The sequence below is a fragment of the Bubalus bubalis genome, chromosome 2, assembly GCF_019923935.1.
Source record: "Bubalus bubalis isolate 160015118507 breed Murrah chromosome 2, NDDB_SH_1, whole genome shotgun sequence".
Classification (NCBI taxonomy): Eukaryota; Metazoa; Chordata; class Mammalia; order Artiodactyla; family Bovidae; genus Bubalus; species Bubalus bubalis.
Window position 1 is genome coordinate 43,948,033 of NC_059158.1, and position 25,552 is coordinate 43,973,584.

Here is a 25,552-nt window from a genome sequence, read left to right on the forward strand (position 1 = left end):
CAGACCCCTCCTCCCTTCCTCCCCTTCCTCCCTCTCCCTCCCAGGTCCTCTGGCCCTGCCCCAGGGCAGCCCGACACCAGCTGACAGCTGCCCAGGACAGCCAGCCCCTGCTGGCCCTCCCCGAGGGTCAGGTGACCCCCCCGCCCCAGGCCTCTGCAGTCCAGCCCTGCGGGCTGACCTGAGTCTGGGCAGCCCGCTCTGCCAGTGCTACTGTGGACACTGACTTCTCCATGCTGGGGCACTGGGAAGGGCCTTTGCCCAACACGCCAGCCGGCGATCACTGACTGGGAAGACCGCTCTCCGCTGGACCCCTGTCTCCCGCACAGCCCCCCAGTTCAGCCCGGGGTGCGGCTCCGGTGAGTGCTGCCGTGGGGAATAAGCATGGGCAGGGAGGGCCCCGATGGTGCCAGGGCCGCGGCGAGGCCTGTTCACACTGTGGACTCAGGGGTGGACCCCCCGACTAGAGGGGCCCCAGTGTGTCCATGTGCGTCTGTGTTGGGGGTATAGGGGCTGTTGGCACAGCTCAGCAGCATAGAAATTCTGTCCTTGGATCCTCTCCGTTTGTCCTCCCCTCCCCCAGAAGTCACTCCCTCCGGCCCCCTCCTATGTTGTTCTGGAATCTGGGCTCCTGCGTGAAGGTGGCAGGGCTGGGCTTCAGGGACGCTGTGAGGGCAGGTTCAGGGACTGGAGCCCTCGCTGGGTTTAACCCTTCACGCTGGGCAGCTGTCCCAGGAGCTTTGGGCAGCAAGGGCCCCAGGAATGGCACATCTCATCCCAGCAGCCAGCCGGGAGGGGCCCCGGGACCGGATGACATCAGCACCTTCGGGCCGGGGCCGGGGCTGGGGCTGGGGCTGGGGCTGGGGCGCGGGCGCGGGTGCCTCGGTGGAGCGGGGACGGGCGTGGACATGGCCAGGAGGTATGTCACTGCCAGGGCACCCCCTGCCCTGGGCAGGGGCAGTCTTTAGGGGCCCCTTTCCCATGGGCTCTCCTGGGGCCACCCTCAGGGAACTTGAGACTTGAACCTGAGCCTGCCACCGTCCTCAGGCTCTCTGGGGGCCTTGAAAACATCCAGGGTGGGTCCCTCCCAGGAGATTTGGATCCCACCAGGCAAGAGTCAGGCTTCTACGGTTTTTAAGAGCTGCTGGTTTATTTTTTTAGCCTTTTTACTATGAAAAACTTTAAGCCTACAAGAAAAAAATAGAAGGAATGACACAATGAACATTTGCATATTCTGCGGCTGGATTTACACAGTTTGTTTGAGTTTTGCCGCATTTGCTTCATTGTATTCTCTAAGGCTAAGGTATTTTGAAGTAACCTATGGACGTCACAGCATTTCCCCTCAAAGCACCTCAGTTCAGGTCCTTATGTAACCCCAGCTTCACCCCACTGACGATATTATTGGCTCCCCAAGGATGGCTACGTCCAGGCCATGTTCCAATTTCCCCAGTTGTTCCTAAATGGTGTTCAATGCTTTGTTTAGACGAGGATCCAATGGGGCAGGGGGAGCACCCCCGCTTTCAGTCTGGTAGCATCTCAGCCAACCCCCACCCTCCCCACCCCCGTTTCCCACCCCGCCCCCAACAGTGACCGGCTGAACTGAATGGCCAGCTGCCCCACAGGAGGGTGAGAACAGGGCTGGCTCAGCAGCTCATTCCGAAGAGGGAGACTGAGGCCTGGAGGGGAAGGGGTCAGGAGTCTAGGCAGACCCAGGGCTCCGGGCCCCACTGCGTGGCGTCCAGGCACCCTCGCCCCCTCGTGCCCCTACAAAGTCAGCTTCTTATCGGGGATCTGAGAAACCCCTCTTCTGCAACGGGGCTGCGGCCCCTGGGGGTCCTCCCAGTGCTCTGCCCCAGGACACCCTGGGGGCAGCAGGCCAGGCTGAGGCCCCCTACCCCCTCGTGGTCGACAGCCTGCTCCTGCGTCCTCCAGCTCCAAGCACAGCGCCTAAGATGTCCTTCCCGCGTGGTTGCTGTCTCGTTCATCAGCAGCCACCTGGGAAGAGGAGTCAACCTCATGAGAATCAAGCACCAGCTTGTTCAGGGAGCAGGTGGGAGAGGCCGGCCAGGCGGGCAGCCGAAGGGGGCATGGGGTCCGCCCATCCCGGGGGAAGGAGCCAGTGGGGTGTAGATGCTGAAGACGCTTCCGCTCTGCTCAGCCACCTCCTCGGCCGGCCCCCATCTCTGGTTTTGAGGTCCTTCCCCTGTGAGTTGAGCCAGGCACCCTGATCCTCAGCAGTGCTCCTCACCGGCCCTTCAGCCGCTGTCCCAGCTCTCTGAGGACAGGCCGAACAAACTCAGGGCCGTTGGAGAAGGGCCCCTAGTTGCTGGGCCAAGGCAGTGCCGGTCCAAGTGCTTCCTCTCTGGGCGGTTCTGGCCCGTCTGCTGCTGCCCTCTGCTGGGCAAAGCCTCACGCTTCACACTTGCCCAGCTCAGCTCCTCGGCCTGAAGGACGGTGACTGCGCGCACGCACATGTAGGCTTGTTCCACCCCCCACTGTTGTGTTTTGACCTTAAAAAACGTATCTCTTGTTAGAGTCCTAAAGATTCCATAGTAACCACCGACAAGACCGTCTATCTCTGGCTCAGCGGGTGGCTGGTCATGTGACTTGGAGAAAGGTGTGGGGAAGGGTGTCAGAGGCTGGAAAATGTGGTCTGGACGTCTAGCGATATCCAGACCCTGGGAGGAGGGTCCAAGGTCCCGTCAAGCTTCTCCAGTATCCAAGCTTCCAGGGGCAGCAGTTTCCAGGAGACAAGCCTGACTGGGAGGGGCTGTAGGCGAGGTGCCCAGCGTGCCTGGGGGATGGCGGGGCCGAGGTCCCAAGGTGCTATCATGAGGTCCGGCTCCACTGGGGTTGGGAAGATAGAAGCCCTCCCCGCCCTACCCCAGCCCACCCCACCCCACCCTCGCTGGCCCCAGCAGCCCTTCCAGGAGCGCTGGGCTTTTGAGTCATCTGTGCCCCATGTGTCTCCCGCCCTGACAGCAAGATCAGAACATCGTCGCTGCTGCTACGGACATTTGTCAGGGGCTGAAGGGCTTCTAAACTAATAATAGCTGTATTAAAATCGCATTAGGTCCTCAAGCTGGAGGAACGCTGGGAGATTTTAAATGTTAAGAGAAAAGGAGACGGGGAAGAATATCTTCCCTCAAAGGATAACATCAGCTCAGAAATAAGTCAGGAAGATGAAGTATTGCTCTGTGACTCTGGAAATCAAGCCTTCCCCGGGAAATAGATGCTCTCCAAAGCCACATCTTTCAGCCACAACTGAGAAGGTGATGTGTGACATCCCCAGCATTCAGTATTGATCCCACCGGACTGGGACCGTGCGGACCGTGGGGCTTGCCGTCCCACAGCCCTTGAGTCATTTCTAGGATGGATTTAAAAACTTGATTTTTTTTTTTCTCCCCAGAAAATAATCTTGTGCCTTCCAAGCCTAGATGGTCTCAGATGATACACAGCACTCTGCCATGTGAGCAACTCCAAAATGCTCCTGCCCATTCCAACCTAAGTGGTTTTAAATGGTTTTCGGGTCCTCTCATCTCTAATAGATTAAAAAATGCTCCCTTGGGCATCACAGAGACATTGAGTGGTACTTGTACCAAACCTCTGGCTCTGAGTGGCCTGCGAAATGTACCTTAGAGCTTCAGAGGCGAGAGGGCAGGCCATAAACCATGCTGCTTCTGAGTCTGCTGCCCGACGCGTTTTATTTTGCAGTCTTCTTTTGCTGCAAGCTGTTTCTTAATTATCTCTTCCCCAGAGCGCACCTCTCCCCCTTCGATCTACTGAGACGCAGTCCAGAGAGCGTTCATACCTCGGTGTTCTCAGGCAACCCCCTCCTGCCTAGACTGATGGGGGGGTAAGACCTCCTCTGCCCGGACCCCAGCAGCACCCACCTCTGCCTCCCCACTCGGCCCTCCCTCTGGTCCCATCTCTCTGCCTGTCCTTCCCTTCCTCACTGTGCTCCCTGCACACACGCACCCTGAAACATGCCTTCCTCAAGCTCCCCTAGGCCCAGCCTCCATCTCCCCCATCTCATACCCCTGCCCCGGTCCCTCAGCAATATCTCTTCTAACCTTTCTAACTAGGACTCATTTTTCAACCTAATTTGTTCCCTAGGAGTCCCTCTGCGATATTCATTAGACTTTTAGTATCTGTTTTTTGAGAAAACAGATGATGATAAAAACTACTAGGAACTTAATAATGCCTTTAAATGAATTTGTATTTTGGTAAACACTGAAGCATTTAGATACATTTGAGAAATGATCACAAGCTGTGGATATTGCTTTTCTAGTCTGCAGATAATGCTGCTGGTGTGGCTTTGGGTCAGGGCTTGAGTGGCCCACAGATGGGAGTCTTCCACCCGTGGCACCGTGAATCCACACTGCCCAGCTCCTCGTGGAACCCTGCCACCAGGGATGGCACCCCCACCGCCCTGCCAAGTGTGAGCTCCCAGTGGGCTCCTGCTGCTGATGTAGGCAGCTGAGGCTCACAGCACAGAGAGGGTCTTGGATAGGAGCCTGGGCCCCACTCAGGTCTCAGGACTCTCAGAGGGACCCAGAGTGCCAGCCCCCCCCTCTTAGAAGGGGGACCACATGGTAGGGCAGAGCAGCATCCGCTTTGGAAGGAGACAGATTCACTGTGGCTGAATTTCAGCACCGGTGCTCACTCTCTGGACCCTGGGAAAGCTCTTCCACTTGTCTCCATCTGAAAATTATTCTGAGAAACAGAGGGAGACGTTGTAAGGCCAGTGGCCCGCCATGGATGCTTCACAGGAGTGGCTACAACACAGAGGATGTATTCAAGCCTGAGGTTGCTCCATACTGGGTATCTGGCTGTCAGCTGGTGAATTAGTCAGGACGGACTAGGTTGTGCTGTGTGACAAAAACACCCCCAAACCTCAGTGCCTAATATAACCTGGATTGCTTTCTCTGTCATGACCGTCACTGAGGAAGTGACTGTGCTTCCCAAATCACCCTGGCCAGGCAAAGAGTACGCGGGGCACTGCATGCTCTAAGTCCTCCTCCCGGAAGTGGCATCCGTCACTCCCTTCCACGTGGTGTTAGCCAAAGCACATCATGTTTTGGCCGACGTGCCTTCAGAGGACAAGGGAAGTGCAGTCATACCACGTTCCTGCAGGGGGAAAAAAAAACCCAGAATATTTGTGAACAGTTTTGACAATAACCACAGTCAACCAACTAGTTTCCAGATACAAGGAGCTGACAGCCTCTGATAAGATAGAGTTCGTGACTCATTTAGTCCACGTTGAACCCTTACAAGTTTAGTTTGTGGTTTCACCTGCCATCTTCCCTAAAAAGGAAGAGACAAGTTCTAAACGAGGTGTTCCTTCTGTAATTTTTAATCAACTCCAGTTTAGCCTGTGGGGAGAGGTTGCGAGCGTGCGTGCGTGCTCAGTTGCTTCAGTCATGTCTGACTCTTTGTAACCCCGTGGACTGTAGTTCACCAGGCTCCTCTGTCCATGAGATTCTCCAGGCAAGAATCCTGGAGGGGGTTGCCATGCCCTCCTTCAGGGGATCTTCCCAACCCAGGGATCAAACTTGTGTCTCTTACGTCTCCTGCCTTGGCAGGCAGGTTCTTTATCACTGGCGCCACCTGGGAAGCCTGTAGGGAAAGTCAGATACACAACGAAGTCTCCCAGGAAGAGGAACTAACATGGGCTGGCCTGTGGTGACGAGCCCTGAGCCACGACGCCCTCTTCCACCTCAGCTCGATGGGTGGCCTCTGTCCCTGTGCCTGGCTTCACCGCTTCTGTCATCTGTCCCCACCCAGGGAGCCAAATACACCGGCAGGCCCTGCTGTCCGTGACCCTCCTTTCAGACCAGGAAGTGTCTCGCCGCCCAGTGCAGGCTGGCTGTCACTCAGACCCCTGCAGTGAACCAGCTGGTCCAGGGCCTCCTTTGACACCCAGCTCCATGGCTGGGCCCCACTAGAGAAATTCGCCCCTTGAGTCCTCCTGGAGTCATTTCATTCAGGACATGACCCAGTGATGGGGCAGGAGGACACAGGGATCTGGGGCTGTTTGTCCGTTCCTCCCGGGGCGGGGGCTCTAACTCTGCAGGCTGGGGTGCCTCGCCCTCCCTCTCCCCTCCTCCATCTTCCCTCAGCCTCTTCCTCCCCAGGGAGCACTCAGGACAGACTCTGAGCCGGAGGTCTGGGCTGTAGTCTGCGAGAGGAGGCCTGGGCTGAGTAGAGGGCCCTGTGTGTCCCCACAAAGCACTAAAGGGAGCCCCTCAGCGTGTCAGAGGGGCTGTGAGGTCCTGCCTCGGCGAGCGCCTCGCCTGCCCTCCCAGCACCCAGGCCGAGCCACAGGAGTAGGTCCTGGGCACCGCCCATGCAGTAACAAAGCCCCAGCGCTGGGGATGCCAGGGAAACGGGCTCTCCAAAGGGGGCTGTGAAGCTCCTGCGAAGGCCGTGGCAGTGGCGGTAAACCAAAGCTTGGTTCTCCCCAGGGGTCTCAGCTAGCTGGTGGGGGGCCTGGAGCAGAGCCAGGCACCAAACACTCCTGCCCAGAACTCCTGGGCCCAGAGGCACTGCTCAGGCTCTGGCCACTGACTGAAGTGCCTGTCCAGTGGTGAAAGGCAGGTCGGCTGAGAAAGCTCTGTCAGCCTGAATTATTCATTTAGGACTCGGCAGGAGGGATGGGGGAAATGGAGGCCTTCTCTAGCTCGGTCCCACAGCGACCGATGCGAACTTCAGCCTCCTTGGGAATCCAAGGTCAGCGTCAGCGCCTGGGGGAAGCCACAGAGCGGCTCCCTGAGCGGCAGCAAACCCACTTGCCCGGCTCATGCAGGAAGCCAGGGGACTAAGCCACTGCCCCTCCATCCCGCCCCCCGCCCCACCCCCCCACCCCCCGCCCCGAGCCCCTCCGTCCCCCCACCCCGCGCGCCCGTCTATTCCCCACCCCCTCGCTCCCCTCCGTCCCCCTCCTGCGCGCCCGTCTGTCCTCCCCGCGCGCCCCCCGTCCTCCCCCCGCCGCGCGCCCCTCCGTCCCCCACCCCCGCGCGCCCCTCCGTCCTCCCCGCCGCGCGCCCATCTGTACCCCCCTCGCGCGCCCCCCGTCCTCCCCCCCACGCGCGCCCCTCCGTCCTCCCCCCCCCCACCCCGCGCGCCCCTCCGTGCCCCTCCCCGCGCCCCTCTGTCTCCCACCCCCGCGCCCGTCCGTCCTCCCTGCGCCCCTTTCCCGCAGTTTCCCACAATCTGCGTCAGGAGCCCGAGGACCCTAGGCCATTGCCCCAGGCCATACCCTAAGGTGACCCTTAAGCGGAAGGGCCTCGGTTTTCCCCAGCTTCGAGTCCAGCATTTTTAAAAAGCTGCTGCCAAGCCTGGGGGCAGGAGGGTTTGCGTTGCTGTGTGGGGGCCATCTTGGAGGGACTTCTGGCTGATCCTGGCTCCCTGAGGCGGTTTGGCCAGGGCCCCTGAGAACGTCTGACCGTGCGGGTGGCAGGTGACGGGATGGGGAGGCTCTGGGTACGGACAGTGCCTCTCAGATCCAGCTGACACCCCCTCAGCTTGAAAGCCCCATGCAGGCCAGTACCAAGGCCCAGCTCCAGGGGGCCTCACCTGACCCCTCCTGCTGATTTCTGCAGACACGTGGACCCCGGCCACCACTGGGACATGCACTCACTGTAGCAGGTGGGGGGAGGCCTGGCCAAAGGGTATCAGGGTAGGAGAAACCAGGCCTGGGGACAAGAAAACCCGAGTGCCTGTGTCATCGCAGCCAGTGACTTGTGAGTGACTTTGGCCAAGTCCCAGCCTCCTTGGGGCTCTATTTCCTGACTCTCGAAGTAGAGAAACGGCAGCCCCCGGCATTTCCGCAGGACGACCCGTGATTGTGCTCTGGGCTAGTGTGCCTGGGTTCAAATCCCTGGTCTCCCCCGAGTAGCTGGGTGCCCACAGGCAAGTTACTGAACCTCTCTGGGCCTCGTTCTCCTCACCTATAAAAGGCTGATGACACTGATTCCCTCATCAGGCAGCCGTGCGGCTCACACGGGTGAATGTGGGTGAACACCCGGAACATGCCTGTGTTGTGTTTGTTACCATTTACTGTTCCCATTATTGTTCCCATCTCCTCCCACACCACACTGCAAGGTAACATCTATGTCCTTAGGGCTCCTCGGGGAGACCGGGTGAGGGGAGAGAAGAGTGGGGGCCGCCCTGGGTGGCTGCACAAGGGTTTGCTGGGGACGCCACCTGGGCTCCTGGGCAGAGCTGGGCTCGCAGAGGTGAGTCCAGGCCTGGCCAGCGCTGACCCCCGGGGACACTGTGCGGGCTGGGGCCTCAGCTCCTTCCGGGAGTGGCTATAAATGAACTTCACGAGCAGGCTGTCCCTCTGCCTCCCAGCAGCGCCTCTGCCTCCTTGACCTGGGCACAGATCAGCTGGCAAAGGCTGGCACCCAAGTGAGCCCAGTGAGAGAAGAGGCGTCTTGGTTTTTCTCTTCCTTCCTCCTTCCTGCCTCGGCAGGAGTTTGCAGGGAGGATTAGGTTTGCCAAGCAACTGCGATGTCTTATCTGATAACCAGACCGAAAGTATCAACCCATCCCTGATTCTCCTCACATTTACATGCCTCCCGACTCCTTCTCTCAGCTCCTGGGGCACATCCCAAGGAGGACTCACCTCGGGTGGTGGTGGGCAGGGGGCTCTCAGAGCAGGGCTGGGGAAAGCCCTCCCTAACAGGCCCCAGTCCTTCCCACCCCAAGGCCTTGCCCAGCACCCCCAGACTCCCTAGTCGCGCTTTAGTCATGCATCCGGCATAGCAATTGCACAGAACAGGCAGAAGACACCCCGTTTCCCTTCCGAGGGGAGCTCTGTGGCCTGCCGAGCAGTAACCAATTCAGGAACATCGTCGTGGAGGGCCGTGAACAGGCCAGGCTGAGGCTTTCAATGCCTCCTGGCCCTGGAGATCCAAGTGGATGGTGGGACTTCTCTGAGCTGGGGGCCTGGACAAAGTGACAGGCACTGCTGCGTGTGGAGGCAGCCAGCCATGCCCATGGTCTGGACTGAAGGTCAGTTAGAGAGTTGATCATGCCCAGCACTGCACGGCCTGGTTGCATCCTCAGCTGGGAGTCCAGCAGACGAGGGTATTAATAACTCCATGGCGACGGCACCACCGCGGGACTGTCCTCACAAACATGACGAATGCGGCCACAAGAGCCTCCCCTGGCAGTGTCTCCTTGGCTCTCTCCTGAGACAAAGTCAGGACATCTTTATATTTTAAAAACTTATTTATTTGGCTGTGCTGGGTCTCTTAGTTGCAGCACGTGGGGCCTTCAGTTGCAGCACGTGAACTCTGTTGCGGCATGTGGGATCTAGTTCCCTGACCAGGGGTCGAACCCGGGGCCCCCTGCACTGCAAGCTCAGAGTCCTAACCGCTAGACCACCAGCGAAGTCCCAAAGTCAGGATGTCTTTAGGGGCCAAGTTTCCAGCCAGAGTTTCCAGCATTTGCCTAAGGTCTGGCAAGCCAGACCTCATAGAGGGTGAAGGGCAAGCGGACGGTGGGGGACCCAATCAGGAGCCCCTGCCTAGCTTCTGCCTCTGTTCCTGGCCTGAGGTGGGCCCCAGCAAGCCGTTGCAGGCTTCACTTTCCTCATTTGCAAGCATCCGTGATAAAGCTGGCCCTCTCAGGACTGGTAAGAAAATCTGATCCCCAGGGCAATAATGCTAGAAATAATCATGATAGATCACATTTATCAAGCACTTAGCTCCAGGCACTGCGCTAACATTTTCATAGCCTTTATATCTCAATTCTGCCCCTAACTCTCTGAAGTGGGTATCATTGTTATCTTATCCTATAGATGGGGGAACTGAGGCCCAGAGAGGTTTAGTAACTTCCCTGGGTCACACAGCAATGATGTTGTGGGGCCCAGATGGTGCCCAGCTTAGGTATATGCTATATCAAAATGAAACATTCCTGCACCCCTCCAGCCCCCTGCAGGTGAGTCCCCACCAGCAGGGACTCTCTTCTCATTGGGGCTGGGACCAAAGTTTCCAAAGGGGAAGGCCAGCCATGGGACGTGAGCAGTTCAGACATGCTCGCTACACTCTTCAAGCTTGTAATCTTAGGGATTGTCTTTTGGATTTTTTGTTTGTTATTTGAATGTTTTAATATTTAAACTCAAAAGGCGCTTGTAAATAGTATTTAGTGAAAAGTCTTCCTCTCAGTCCTGCTCCCCCGAGGCGGAAACTGTTATTAGTTGCCTGTAACAGACGATTCCAGAAGAAATCAATGCCTGTTTACGGTCTTATCTAACACCTGGGGGGTGGCTGGGAACTTCAGGTGCCCTCGTCCCCTCCAAACGGTCTCCCTCACATCCCTTCCCTTTCTCCTCTGTTTTCCAGGGACCCCCACTGCCGAGAGCCCTCAGCCAGGAAGACTCTTGTGCTCTAGCCAAGGCTGAGAAAGGAAAGTTGAGGACTGCTACCAGCCCACCTTCTGTCCGGAAGCTGCGACCTCAGCCCCAGACCCCGCCTCCTCTTGTGGACTGCAGGGAGCCACCCCGCCCTCCCACGCTGGAGCATGGTGGTGCAGGACAGCGTGGACACCCCCGGCGTGCCGCTGGAGCCCTTCCTGCACCAGGTCGGGGGGCACCTGAGCGTGATGAAGTACGATGAGCACACGGTATGCAAGCCCCTCATCTCCCGGGAACAGATGTTCTATGAGTCCCTGCCGCTGGCCATGAAGCGCTTCACCCCGCAGTACAAAGGTGAGTGTCCAGGCAGCCCCCGAGGGGCCCGGCCTCTCCGCACGCCCCCACCACCTCCTCAAGCGCCGTGGTGTGTTGAAGGGTTGCCATGGAGACCTGCCCCTCTGCACAGCCGCTGGCCTTCACCACCCCAGGTACTCTGAACTCTTCCAGCCCCCAGGCCTGGAGTGTAATGCCATTTGGCATCCCCTGTAAATTAGCTCAAGCCACCAGTCTTTGAGGGATTGAGAACGGGATAAGGTGACCCCCAGCCCCACCCCACCTTGGGGCATTCTGCTCTGTGCCTTAGGTGCGCAGTGCCCAGGTCTTGCAACCGTGGTTGGTAGACACAGGACGGGTGGAGACCTCCCTTGAAGTGACCCAGGCGGATGGCGGGAGCCTTGGGTCTGGGACAGGTTATGGAGGAGCCGGTTCACAGTGTGTTTGGGAAGCCAGAATTCCCACTGTCATCCGGGGGCAAAGCCAGGGTGCAGGCTGCTCCCCCAGCATGTGTTCCGGATCTGAGCACAAGGTCTGGGGAGAGAAGGCTGCGTGGGGAGGGCTGCTGTTTGCTGGTCTCCGGTGGCGGGGGGAGGGGTGCACTCTGGGCGGCTGCTGGCATCCATGAGGCAGGCTGTTGTGTCCACCCCCAGCCTTCAGTAAAAGTGGCTTGCAGGGCTCAGGACATGACTCTGCCAGTCGCCAGCCCCACAAAGTAAGGAATGCTCAGAGAAGAGACCTCCTTTAAAGGATTTTAGACCTGTGACCTTAAGCTTCTGTCCTCGTTATGCAAATATCTGTAGTGAAAGCGATGATAACATTTAGACAAGTCAGTTAAAAACACCTGCATTTCAAAGATGGAGAAAACAGGGAAGGATGGGGTCGTCTATTGGTTTGCCAAAAAAGTTATTCTGGTTTTTCCATATCATCTTACGAATATTTTGGGCAACCTAATACATTGGTGTTTCTCATAAGTATGATCTGGGGTCAAACAAATTTACCACAATCACTGATGTATATATGTGGATATGTGTGTGTGTGTGTGTGCGCACGTGTGTAAATGCAGGCTCCCAGGCCCCATTCCTGACCTGTAAATCGGAATCCCTGGGTCAGAGCCCAGGAATCTGTATTCAGCATCCAGATTCAGACCCACTGAGAGGGGCCCAAGGCCTTGAGCCCTGGGCACTGCTTCAGTCGTGGGCAGTCAGGACCTCCAGAGAGGCTGAGACAAGACACATGAGAGACGGGGTGACGGCTGGTGCGCAGCCTCCCCGGGGGCTCTCCGGGGCCACTGACCGGTGCTGCCCATCAGCTGTGGGTCACCACCCACCTTGTCAGAGCATCCACTGGAGTTAACATCTGTCCCTTCACAAGTGAACTCGAGCCAGCAAAGGAGTGGTCGGATCTCAGGAGGGCGGCGCTCCTGCCCGCAGCATTCCCTGCTGGTCCCATGCAGCACTGGAGCTGAGACTGGCTCCCAGGGCCACCTCAGGCAGAGCATGGACGTGTAAGAGCTGACGGTCTCAGGACCACACCCCAGGGCCCTCCCTGCTCCCCGTCTGCCTGCGCCGTCTCCTCCACTCTGGGGAGCCTTGGGCACTGGTCAGCTGTCCAGACCATTCCTCTGCCTTGCATCCCTCTCAGCTTGGGCCCATCCTGGTACCCACCCCCCGCCCCACCTTGGAGCCCCACTAACTCCGTAGATTAATTTGAGTCCTCACTTGGAGACTACGATTGCAAACAAGTCAGGAGAGGCCGGGTCAGGGAGGCCCAGGATGTCCATCAGGGGAGACCATGCAGCCCGGCTGCGGGTGAGGGTGAGGTGGAGCCCACGGGATGGCCTGACACCCAAACACGAGGCTTGGATGATGAGGAACGCTGATCCCCTCATCTGCCACACCACAGGCTGTCTGGTGCCAGGGTGCAGGTGCCACCCTAGGAGACACACATGTGAGGAGACACGAGAAAAAGGCCCAGAAGTGAGGCCTGTGTGCCCTCAGACCCCTGGGGCAGGAGGGAAGAAGGTCAGGTCTGGGGATGAGAAAGGGTCCCTTGAAGGGCCTTGGGCTGTGCAGGCTTCTTCCTTCCCCCGATAAGAAAAGTAATGCCAAGACTTCCCTGGCAGTCCAGTGGTTAAGACGCTGCACTTCCACTGCAAGGGGGCATGGGTTCGATCCCTAGTTGGGGAATAAGATCCCAAATATGGCTCAATGCAGCACCCCCCCCCCAAAAAAAATCAAGAAAAGTACTATTGGTCAACCTTCAGCGTTTACTCAGTGCCGAACACCCTAGAAGTTGTTTCTGTGATTGACTTGTTTAACCCTGACAACATTCTAAGAAAGACACTCCCGTTGTCCCCACTTCATGGGGGAAGAAACAGGCCCAGGAAGGTCACCCAACTTGCCTCAGGCCACACAGCCAGTAGAACAGAGCCAGGATTCAAGCCTGGCTCCCGAGTGTGGCCACTCGGCCCCCAGCCCTGCCCTTCCAACGACCATCCTGCAGAGACAACTCCCCAGACGCCAGTGCTTGGAGCCGTCCAGCCCAACAAGGGAGGGGAAGTGACTCGCCCAGGGTCACTTAGCTAGTGAGTCAAGTGCCCACAAGGCCGCTTCAGGGGTCTCCCTTTCCATCCTGATGGGACCAGCCCGGACAGAGGGGCCATTGCTGACGTGGCCACCACATGCCCCGGAGCCCACCCTCTTCCGTCTCACGCCTGCACGCTGATGGCTTTGGAGTGCTGGGCAGGCACTGCATTCCCCGGGGCAGCCTCCCTGGACCCGGAGAGCGCCTGGACTCCCTGGGCATGAGAGCATCTTTAAACTGTCCCTCCTCTCCTCGGCTTCGGGCGAGTGAGGACACGCTCCTAGGTCCCGCTGGTGAATGGATGAGCCAGGTTCATATTACAGACGTCGGCGAATTAATGTCCTCATGAGCTTAAAAATAAATACATGACAGAATATTCACGGAAGCTGCTTGGCCAAATCGGAATTGCTGAGATGCTCTGGGTGTGTCAGGGAGCGCTCCTGTCTGCCCAGCTGACGCGGTCACAGTCGAGGTGCTTGGGGGGCTGGTGAGTAAGCAGATGGGGCTGGGGTCTCCCACCCGCCTGGCTGGGCAGGGGCAGCAGTGTATTGGGAGCCCGTGGGCGTCTGAGACAGCCAAGGTGAGCTGGAGGCCAGGCTGGGGCCAACAAGGCTCTTGACAAAGGAACAATCCAAACCTCAGGGAGTCTGAATCCCACTGAGTGGCTGTTCTTGTCAAGGACAGGCAACTCGAGACTGCAAGGTCGCTGTGAGCTATGGGGCTCCCCTGGTGGCTCAAATGGTAAAGAATCCGCCTGCAGTGCAGCGGACCTTGGTTCGATCCCTGGGTTGGAAAGACCCCCTGGAGAAGGGTATGGCAACCCACTCCAGTATTCTGGCCTGGGAAAACCCATGGACAGAGGAGCCTGGCGGGCTACAGCCCATGGGGTCGCACAGAGTTGGACACGACTGAGCGACTAGTACAACATTCTGTGCAGTGGTCCCAGGTTTCAGAGGGAAGGCCTGAGCTGAGCTGAGAGAGGGAAGGAAGAGAGAGACACGGAGCCATGCAGAGGCGCACAGGGAGATGGAGCGAGAAGGCAGAGACAGGAGTCTGGCTGGGTCTCGCTGACGACACGACAAATAGAAATGACTTTTGAATTTTACTGGTTTGGCATTATTTGCTCCTCTGCTCACCTCCATCTATTTTGACACTCAGACCAGATGAGATCAGACCAGAGCTGGAGCCTGGAGAAGCAGGTGAAGGTCACATTTCTTGTCCCTCCAGGGAGGCCCCCTGGGCCCAGGGCTCCCCAGGAACTTGGTTTCTGGCAGGCCCGTCACCTTAGCCTCAAAAATGGGAAAGTCCGGGGGGCCGCCGGATGGTAACTTGAGCTTGGTGAGATCCAAAAGGGCCTTGCCTTTGGCCGGCACACCCTCCTGCCTCTCCAAGCGAGCAGGAGGCTCCAAGCTCCCCAAGAACCAGCACAGAGGCCGTGGGGCTCCCCCTCTCCTGGCACCTGGAGGGTGGGCTCTGGGGCCTGGGCTGGGGGGGGCTCCTTCCCGGGACGAGCACCGCAAGGTCAAGGCTGGAAATGAAGCATCATGTCCTCGGCTTCTTGACACTGATCGCCTCTCGTGAGGTGGTGGCTCCGTGGCCTCTCTGTTTGCTCCCACAGAACAGAATGACCAGCCACATGTGACTGGGGACACAGCAGGAATGTCATCAGCCACGCTCAGGGAAACAGCGTGACAACCCCGACTCTCCCGAGAGATCCTGGGCTTCGTGTGGCAGCCTGTTCCTTCTCCCACAGTCACGGCTCACACAGCCGTCACCCTTACTGATCGTGTGACCTGGGGCAAGTTATTCAACCCCTCTGAGCCTCAGGGATCACAGTCAATGCCTTGCAGGCTTAGCGTTAGACACTAACTTAGCAGTAAATAAAACTCACATAATGCGGGCACACAGTAGGTATAAAAGAGCAGGCAGCGGTTATCACTCCTGGGCTGTGTCTCCAGCCACCACCAGCCCCCTGCTCTCACCAGCAAGAACAGCACGGGTGGGCTCCATCTAGGGAGGCAGGCGGCCATCCCGGTGAAGGACAGCATGCCACGCTGAGGGGCGCTGTGACCGTTAGCATCACGATTGCTCCACGGGATACTAGGGTCTGGGATGAGCTAAGGAAGGGCAGAATTTTTAAGGAACTGGAGGGAAATGAAGGTCACTGTCAGGCCGCAGAATCAGGGCTCTGAGAACCCGAGATGACAGGCCTGGCCTGGGGAGACCGCTGAGCTAGGTGTAGATGGGCCTGGAGAGCGAATGACAAATGCAAAGGAGTGTCTGCGCTGAGCAGCCCAGGAGGGCCCGGCAGGACCGCGCGTGGAGAAAGCAGCCGCCCGGGCGGCTGGCTCAGCAGAAATGACCACTTAGAGGCCGGGAAGGTGACCCAGTGCCTGGGGGAGGTAATAAACACCTGGGAGGATGCGATAGCAGGCAACCCTCCCACCCGCCAGGGTCCCAGCAGAAAATGAGTGGTACGTGCTGGGGGGTTAAATAAAGACTATTCTTTAAGGGTCTATCAGCAGAACTGCACACAGGATGAAGGGAGCAACTAGGGGGACTTTGCTGATGGCCCAATTGTTAAGAGTGCACTTCCACTGCAAGGGGCGCAGGTTCAGCTCCTGGCTGGGGAAATAAGATCCCTCATGTCACGTGGCCAACAAAAAAGAGGTGAGGGGAAACAGCTAGGGATGGTGAGGCAGCCAGGGACCAGCAGGACGGGAAAGCTACAGCCACCCCTGGGCCGGAAAGGCCAAGTGAGGGCATGGTGTAGCTGACCTGGTGAGAAGGGGGCCACAGCGAAACAGCGCAGAGCCATGGGGCAGCAGGGAGGGAAGCCGCGGGATGCAGCTCCCAGCCTTTCTCCTCCTCTCCCCCTGTCTATCACCGATGACCCTCACTGGCCCAACTAGCAGGCGAGGAAGCCACGGGTACACGCCAGAGTCAGCCCCTCAGGCACAAAGCAGGGTGGAGAGAGACGGAGAGCAGGGTGGTAGGTGAGAAAGCCAAGAGGAGTCCTCACTGCGCCGGCTGCAGGGAGAGGGGGGGAGCAAGGACTTTACAGAGAGCCAGTTTTCATAAATCCACTCGTGTGGCAGTCTCCTGGGCTGTGACCAAGTGTACCTTCTGGCTTCAACGGGACTCTGGCAAGGCTGGGCACCCACTGGATGCCAGGCCCCACGGAGGGAGGCGTGGACCCTGCCATCAGAGCAAGAAGTCCATGGGGGATGACCACAGAGCCGTGAATGTGCAGCCAGAGCCTAGGACCTGGCCTGGCCAACGTCCCAGAGGAGAAGCCCGGCTAGTGCAGGGGTTCCTGGGGGGTCCGCGTGTCCTTTGCTGTCACAGCCAGCGTCCAGAGGAGGAGGTCACGCTTGGATTATAAACACCAGGGGTTAGGGAGTTCCATGGCAGTCCAGTAGTTAGAACTGTAGGTTCAATCCTTGGTTGGGGGGCTGAGGTCCCACAAGCCTTGTGACGTGGCCAAAATAAACAAACACAAATACGGATGGTTAGGAGGTACCGTTGGAAAAATCTCACTTTTCCTTCTATTTTCTACCAAAGAACCACATTCTGTCCATAATCCTCATGGGGTGTGTATCACGTGTCTCAGTGTGAAAGCCAAGGATGCGGGAAGGATGGTGAAGAGGTAGCCCGGGCGGCAGGAGGCTGTTAGAGGAAGGCTTCCTGGAAGAAGCTGCTCAGATAATGATTACATGGAGGAGAAGGCAAGGGTGATGAAGGAGACAGAAAGAGATGCGCCCCCCCGCCCCCACCCCGACTTCCCTCACTGCCACTCACAGGTGGGGCTCTTCTCTGCAGAGGACCAGCTCAGATGCCCCAAGGCTGGACCCAAATAGGGTGCCACGGGGTGCCTGGGTGATGTGGGCTGTGCCCAAAGGAGCAAGAATGTGAGGATGAAATAAATGCACGCAGCTGCCCTGTTTCAAGCGTGAAGGGGCAGGGAGAGGCCGCGAAGCAGGGGCCGTGCCAGCATCAGCCCAAGGCCATTTCCGGCAGGCTCCATGGGCTCTGGCTCATTCCAGAGTAGGATCTGTGTCAGGCCAGTCCCCAGAGCGCTTTCTAGAGAGAGGAGCTGGGGAAGGGGGCAGGTTGACCACTGCCATTAAACTGTGGTTCGAAAGGACATCGCACCATGTCCACCCCTCCCCCTCTACAGGCACCATCACCGTGCACCTCCAGAAGGACAGCCGCGGCCATCTCAGCCTGGTTGCCAACCCCCTGACTGAGAACCAGGGGCCCTTCACGGTCTCCACGGAGTCGGCAGCGGTGGCCATATGGCAGACCCTCCAGCAGACCACTGGCGGTAGCGCCCTCCCCCTCGCCCAGTGGCAGCACCCCCAGCGGGCACACTCGCTCAAGGAGAGGTGAGGCCACGTGGCAGGATGCCGGAAGCCAGGCTGCGTGTCCCTAGCGGGGACCAGCACTGTTCACGCCTGTGCCAAGGCCAACGGCTTCCCTTTGGGGCCAGAGCCGAGAAAATGACAAATTCAGAAGAGGGCTCTGTCTAGCAGAACCCCTGTGACCAAAGAAAGGAATGCATTTTCTTTGGTGCCACTTCCAGAGGGAGGATTTCAATGCGTTTCTTCTCGAAAGTGGGTGAGCGTGCCGAGTCCTGTACAGAGAAGGCATTTAGTGTGTATTTGTTTAATTAAATATCTATTTCACTGAGACCATGGAGTGTATCTGGAGGGGAGAGATGTGCAGAGCAGAAGCCCCAGAATAGTTGACATAAAGGAAAAAGTGTGGCTAATGCCTCTTGGAAATCCTTTTCCTTAGCGGTCGAGTCGGGGTGAGGAGAGAGGGGTCAGTGGGGCCCTGGAGATGCAGGCGGCTCAGGGCACCTGAGGTCCTTGGAGAGGTCTCCGAAACCTCTGATGGTGTTAGCTGACCTTTCTCAGAAGAAAGGCATCCCTGGGGAATTTTAAACATTTATGGGAAACAAAAGGGAGCTAATACAACGAAAGTACCTCCCTTCCCCAGGGAGTGCAGCGGATCTAATTAAGCCTCCTGGCTTGGCGTCAGGAAGTGGTGTGTATTATCTCTCTCTGCTACAGACCCGGGGAGCTATAATGTAGAGGGCAGGAGAGAGGGTGGACCGTGGATCTGTGGTTCTCACCCCCGATGAGGCCACAGAACAGCCTAACCCCCAGCCTTCTGATCCCAGGCGGGGTTGCCCCCTCTATGCTGTGTGACTTATTCTGGACTTTAGAGAGACCTAGCGAGGCTGGCAGCCTAGCTTGGCCTGGGGCCTGGGGCCTGAGCGGGGCAGGGAGGCACCAAGGTCCTGGGGGGCATCCTGGAGGGTAGTCAGGGGCAGTCCACGGCCTGGTCCAGCCAAGAGAGCCCTGCCAGCCACCGAGGTCCTGACTGCCATGTGCTCCCCTCGCCCACAGCCCGGCCACAGCGCTCCTGAGGTCCGAGCTCCACCTTAAGGCCCAAGTCCCCTCGCTGGTGGAAGACGCGAATGGGAAGCTGACGGAGAAGGGAAGCTTTAACCCGTGGGGTCTCCACTGCCACCAGGCCCACCTGAGTCGCCTGTGTGCCGAGTACCCGGAGAACAAGCGGCACCGTATCCCCGCCTGCCCGCCCACCATGCACGCTGCTGTGGGGGAGGTAGGGGCAAGGGGGGGTGACCGAGACAACCGTGTTGAGGCAGGGCCGGGGAGAGACAGGGATGTCAGGGAGAGTGGGATGCACAGCCCTCCAAGTTGGCCCCTGGAGGAGAGCTGTGCTGTGCTCGGTTGCTCAGTCGTGACCGGCTCTTCATGACCCTTTGGGTCCTAAGCCCACCAGGTTCCGCCGTCCAGGGGATTTTTCAGGCACAAATATATCCTCCTCCGGAGTATCTTCCTGACCCAGGGATCAAACCTGCATCTCCTGTGTCTCCTGCATTGCAGGCAGATTCTTGACCTGCTGAGCCACCAGGAAAGCAAAGAGAAGTCAGAGGCTGGGGAAGGCAGATGGGGGGTGGGGTGGGGGGGTGAACTGAGTGCCTCTGTTGGGTCACTGGTCATGTCTCTGCCACCTGGGCAGTGAGGATGGGCAGGGCTGGGGTCTCTGTGGGCAGTTAGGAAACATGATTGCCGCGCTGAGGCAGGGCCAGGGGGAATGAGTGGGTGGGTCCCCATACCTCAGCCTCCTTTTTATGCTCCCAATCCTCCCCACAGCCATCACGGAGCTGATGGGTGAGAATGTAGCATGGCCCCTCTCTCAGGGAGGGACCTGCGGGGTGGACCCTTAGGAGAGGTACTCCCCTGTCCCCCTCAGCTTGCCACAAACTCAGGGAGCATATTCAGGCTTGGAAGGCCCCCTTTGTCACCACTGGGCTCCCTCCACAAACTGGTGGCTGGTTTTGCGTACTTACTAAGACATCTGCAATCTGCATCCCTAAGAAGCTTTTTGCAGGATAATTATTTGGCTGAAATTAATATTCCTGCAACTCATCTCTGAAGCTAATATCAAGGCACTTCTCCCAAAAGGTACTGGCCCATTCAGTGACTGGAGGTTTTAGCCTTCATATTTTCTGCCATAAAATGTAAATTGGGCATGGCCTGCCAGGGATTTCATGCCTGCATTTAAATTTCAACCTCAGAGCAAACAGGGAAAGGAACAGAAGCTCACATCCTAATAAACTCTCCCTAAAAAAATGGACTTATGAGAGCAGCCTGCAAAGTCAATGCCGTGAATTCTTCATAGTGACAACAGGCTGGTCTATAGTGAAAGAAATGGGGGTAAAGGGCTAGGGTTCAGCGGGGGTAGTCTCCAGCCGGCTTCAGAGGCCCGCTGACCACCTCCTGCGGGAAAGTGGCCTTTGTGTCCCAGGAAGCCTTCCTTAATGCTGCGCGACCAGGGTTCCTGTTGCTGGAAAACGTCGTGTCGCAGTACAAGCATCCCTGCATCCTAGACCTGAAGATGGGGACCCGGCAGCACGGGGACGATGCCTCGGAGGAGAAGAAGGCCCGCCACATGAGGAGGTGTGCACAGAGCACCTCGGCCCTTCTGGGCATGCGCGTCTGTGGCATGCAGGTAGGTGGGGGCGGGGCAACCGCGGGACTGCGCATCCCCGGAGGTCCGCTGGAGGCAAGGGTGTCCCCCAACCAGACACCGTTGCCTTCACTTTGTGGGAGCAACAGAAGCAGTGGCCAGGCACCCCTTTCCCCAAGGAAACACATATCCTGATCTAGGACATGGTGGGTTTTTTTTTAAAGAGCACGTTTCAGGACAGTGGTGTCAAAATCCCACCATTTGCGGAGGAATGTAAACTGGAGTAACCACGATGGAAAATGGTACAGAGGTTCCTCAAAAACTAAAAATAGAGCTGCCATATGATCCAGCAATCCCACTCCTGGGGATGCACCCAGACAAAACTGTAATTCGAAAAGATGCATGCATCGCTGTGTTCATAGCAGCACTATTTACAACAGCCAAGATATGAAAGCAACCTAAATGTCCATTGACAGATAAATGGATAAAGAAGATGTGGAACATACATACAATGCAATGCTGCTGCTGCTGCTAAGTCGCTTCAGTCGTGTCCGACTCTGTGCGACCCCATAGACGGCAGCCCACCAGGCTTCCCCGTCCCTGGGATTCTCCAGGCAAGAACACTGGAGTGGGTTGCCATTTCCTTCTCCAATGCAGGAAAGTGAAAAGTGAGAGTGAAGTCGCTCAGTCGTGCCTGACTCTTAGCGACCCCATGGACCGCAGCCTACCAGGCTCCTCCGTCCATGGGATTTTCCAGGCAAGAGTACTGGAGTGGGGTGCCGTTGCCTTCTCCACAATGCAATACTACTCTGCCATAAAAAAGAGTGAAATAATGCCACTTGCAGATGTATGGGTGGACCTAGAGGTTATCATACTAGGCAAAGTAAGTCAGAAAGAGAAAGGCAAATATTATGTAATATCACTTATATGTGGAATCTAAAATATGACACAAATGAACTTTACTGAAGCAGAAATGGACTCACACAGAGAACAGACTTGTGATTCCCAAGGTGGGGAGGGGTGGGAAAAGAAAGGATTGGGAGTTTGGGATTGGCAGATGCAAACTGTTATATATAGAATGATAAGCAACAAGGTCCTGCTGTAGAGCACAGGGAACTATATTCAACATCCGGTGATAAACCACAATGGAAAAGAATAGGAAAAAGAATCTATATATATAACTGAACTGCTTTGCTAAACAGAAGAAATCAGCACAACATTGTAGATCAATAAATTTTTAAATAAAAAAATTTTTAATTTTTAAAAATTTTACATATTTAATTAAAAAAAAATTTCTTAAACCACCAGTTTTAAACTCATCTCAGGGTCTCTGGTTGCTGGAACTTTCTGCCCTGGCCACATGAGTCCTGCCCATGTTGAGAGCAGACCTTTGATGCCAGTGTGTGAGCAGGGCTGGGAGAGAACTGAGGGAATGCTTCCCCATGTGCTCCGTGGGGTCCTCATTCTCTTGAATGATGAGGCTGAACCCTCTCCTCCTTAGATGCTGGGAGGCAGTCAGCTTTTCAAGTCCATATCAGCCATTCTCTCTTCTTACTCTGCCTTTTCTGCTGCTTATTATTACCTGTTCTGGTTAGCAATGGTAAAGTCGTAACAGCAAAGCCCAGCAAAGGAATGGCTGATTTCTTATTGCCCAGAATCCACGCTTCATTTTTGCTGCTCTCTTGTGGCTTATGGCCGGGGCTGCAGGAGAACAGGAGGAAATAAACTTTCTCTACTGGTTCCCTCTTAGAATCTATCTAAGCAAAACCAGACAAGGATTTGATGGTAAACACTATCGCTTTCCTTAATTGAAACTGCCACCCCTTGAAACTGAAAGTCGAGTCTATAAATTTGAGGCACAGATGTCCCTAGGAAAGCTTGGAATGTAGTTCTCGAGAGGATGGAGTGTGATGCACTGTGGTGTAAATGGAATTTCTCTCTGGACCTCAAACCTTCTGAAATTGATCTGATTTATTTGGAAAGTGAGGCCTATCCTGTGTTTAGGACAGGCCAATTTAGCAGCTGATCTTCAGCCCTCCAAAGGCAACACCAAGTCTGTTGTATCTTTCTGATTTTTTTTTTCCACTCGTGTTTTCTGTAAAGATACCATGTAATCTGAAGGCAGAGAAGACCTGAGAAACTGTCATGGCCAGGTACAGGCAGCCCTTCCAGGTGTGCCAGATGGAGGGGTGCCAAGTCCACCTTCTGGCTGTGCCAGCCACTGGCCTCCGTTCAGCCTCTGCCATCTAAATGAAATGGGAACGGCTGCCACTGTTCCCCCCATCAGCGTCTCTCCTCCATCTGCTTCGTTCTGATGGCCAAGATGTGACAGGGGACTGGGGAGGAGCTGGTGCCAAGGAGAGGCGCCACCAGCCCGCAGAGCCCGCTCCATCCAGGCTCCCCTCAACATCACCCACCACCTGAAAACTCCAGGCACACCTGATCTAGCCTGTCTTTCCATAGGCAAACAATTCACCCCGCTCCACCCCTGGAGCACTACAGTTTCCTCAGACTCTGCAGAGAAAGGACTTCATAAACTTTGTTGGGGGAAATTTTAATTTACTTGGCTTCCCAAGGCCATTGGCTGTGATTTCAGATTCCCACTAAAGCTTTCTGGCTTGGGTTTGCTAGTGTTTGAAGAGGGCCAGAAGCCAGGACTTAAATCATGATTTGGCGGTTGACATTGGAAATTCACAAGAAAGGAGATCCAAACCTTTTCCTCATGGGCAGAGGGTCACCTCTGTAGGATGAAGGATCTTTGGACCTTGGATTTCTATTAATGCCTTGCACAGAAAACATTTTTAAGTGTAAAATTAGCACTGGTGCTTGCTGAAAGATTGTCTTGCCGGTCACTGCAGCCATTCCTGCTCTGCATCTCTAGAAATGTGTTTCTGTATGAAGTTTTCTTGAGATGCTGCCTCTGTAGCAGATGTGATTTCTTTTTTTTTTAAGTTTGCAATTCTTAACATTTTCTATCTTCTTTTTAATGTAAGGTTTATCAAACTGATAAGAAGCACTTTCTCTGCAAAGACAAGTACTATGGAAGAAAGCTCTCAGTGGAGGGCTTCAGGCAAGCGCTTTACCAGTTCCTGCATGATGGGACCCGCTTCCGGATGGAGCTGCTGGAGCCCATCCAGCACCAGCTTCAGGCCCTCCTCTCGGTCATTAGGAGCCAGAGTTCATACCGGTTCTACTCTAGCTCTCTTCTCATCATCTACGATGGGCAGGAGACTCCACAGACGCCCCACGGCAGCAGTGTCTTCAAAGTTGACGTCCGGATGATCGACTTTGCTCACACAACATACAAAGGCTCCTGGAATGAACACACCACCTACGATGGACCAGATCCAGGCTATATCTTTGGCCTGGAAAACCTCATCCAGATCCTGCAAGGTATTCATGAGGGACAATGAGACTTGTTGGGCCCATCCAGACTTTTCCAGAGAAGAGCTCTCCCAGGGGACCTATTGGTAGTCTAGACCCCCCTGAGATGTGTCTGTAAAAATTATATCTATGCTCAAAAGCCATCTCTCCACATGACAGGCTATACTAACAGCTGCTAAGGACACCAACTCTGGAGGTAATGCATGTACCCTGGCATCTTGCGCTCATGCTGGCCCTTACAGGCTGCACGTGAGTATGAAATGGTGCTTTTCTGGAGCAAGGAAAGCTGCAGAGGAGTTAGGGGCCAGCGTCACAGCAAGATTCTGCAGCACTTGCACTGAAGGACGCTTTCTTGTTGTCATGCTGCACTCTCACAAACTGTGAGGGAAAAAAAAAAGATCTTACTTAAAGAAGCCTAAAAGAATGTGTTCCCGAGTTTATGGTTTTTCTGCTCACATGGGCTGCTGGCTCCTGGGGCAGACAGAGGCTAGTAATGTCTCTTACCTTCCTCAAAGCGGTAGGTGGGGCAGGGAGACGTGAGACAGAGCTTCCATCTCACCAGCTCTGACCCCAGGTTCCAAATGGACAAGGACAATCCCAGACACAGCACTGGCAAACCGAGACTCCAGCCTCCCCATTTTTGCCCACGGAAGGGCAGGTTCTATGGGAAGTGATGATTCTGCCAGATTCTGACCATGAAGTGCAGCTTCCGGTGGGGGTGGACCGCGCAGAAGGAAGATGTGAACTTACACTCTTTGCTTTCTATTTATTTATTGGGGGTGGGGTGGGTAGGGTGGGGGAGTTAAAAGAGAGGCCCCTGGAGGACCCAGGAAACCAGGTTCAATGTTTACAAGATGGGTGGACAGTGTAAATGCAGAACCGAGAGCAAATGGTTCTAATTAATTCCTTCTCCTGCAGTGTAGAAACCTATTACAATGCACTTGAGTCAAGCACTGAGATACATTACCCAATTAGGGAAATAAATTTGTTAATAAAATTGCTGAGGTCACCAGTGATTATTTGGTGTGCCTTATTACCCCTTCTGTTTGTTGATTCTGATCATCACGCTGTATGGTATTTTCAATTTATGAGTGACTAGAGTATACCGCCACAAGAATAGTTCACTGGTTTCCTCCTGCAATGCGGGAGACCTGGGTTCAATCCCTGCTTTGGGAAGGTCCCCTGGAGAAGGGAACAGCTACCCACTCCAGTGTTCTGGCCTGGAGAATTCCATGGACTACAGTCCATGGAGTCGCAAAGAATCGGACACGACTGAGCGACTTTCACTTTTCACTTTCATTACCCTTTCTGTTTGTTGATGCCGATCATCACACTGTATGGTATTTCCAATTTATGGGTGACTAGAGTATACCACCGCAAGAGCAGTTCCGCAATTTCCTGCAGTCCTTCAGGGAACCTGGGTGAGAAATGGTGGCTAATAAAACAATGTGCGTGTATCACAAGGCAGGCACCAGACCTGAGAAGTAAGTGGTCTCTTCATCTGAACCTTACACAATGCAAAAGGAAGCAATTTTTGTATTCTCATAGCCAATCAGCTTTCAAAAATCCACACAGCCTCTCCGCCCCTCTCACAAAGAAAAAAAAAAAAAAAATCCACACCAGCAGAAAGAAAGAATGCCTGGATAATAAGAACTTCTTTACATTTTAGCTTACGTTGTATGGATTTCCAAGCAAGGTAACACCTGATTATCTTTGGCCTCCTAAAGTTGTGACTGAGGTTCATGCCCTGCATCCTTGGTGAGAAAATTGAGTCAAACCACAGTGACAGATTTGGTTTTCTTGGGCTCCAAAATCACTGTGGATGGGGGCTGCAACCATGAAATTAAAAGATGTTTGCTCCTTGGAAGAAAAGCTATG

General features: G+C 55.7%; 1 protein-coding gene across 1 annotated transcript; it reads left to right on the top strand.

Annotated features, from left to right (window-relative positions):
- The first annotated feature begins 1 nt into the window (after nt 1).
- Nucleotides 2-24,683, top strand: IP6K3 (inositol hexakisphosphate kinase 3). The gene is made up of 7 exons (XM_006050335.3): nt 2-356; nt 10,353-10,717; nt 17,463-17,670; nt 18,700-18,875; nt 20,157-20,332; nt 23,284-23,683; nt 23,834-24,683. The coding sequence occupies exons 2-7, from the start codon at nt 10,531-10,533 to the stop codon at nt 23,851-23,853; spliced, it is 1,167 nt and encodes a 388-aa protein (XP_006050397.1). The 5' UTR covers nt 2-356; nt 10,353-10,530; the 3' UTR covers nt 23,854-24,683.
- The last annotated feature ends 869 nt before the right edge of the window (nt 24,684-25,552 follow it).

Excerpts from the sequence above, each read along its gene's own strand:
- IP6K3 (XM_006050335.3), top strand. The coding sequence starts at position 10,531 with ATGGTGGTGCAGGACAGCGTGGACACCCCCGGCGTGCCGCTGGAGCCC. Across the intron at positions 10,718-17,462 it reads CTTCACCCCGCAGTACAAAG|GCACCATCACCGTGCACCTC; the intron begins GTGAGTGTCCAG and ends CCCCCTCTACAG. Across the intron at positions 18,876-20,156 it reads CCCGGAGAACAAGCGGCACC|GGTTCCTGTTGCTGGAAAAC; the intron begins GTATCCCCGCCT and ends CTGCGCGACCAG.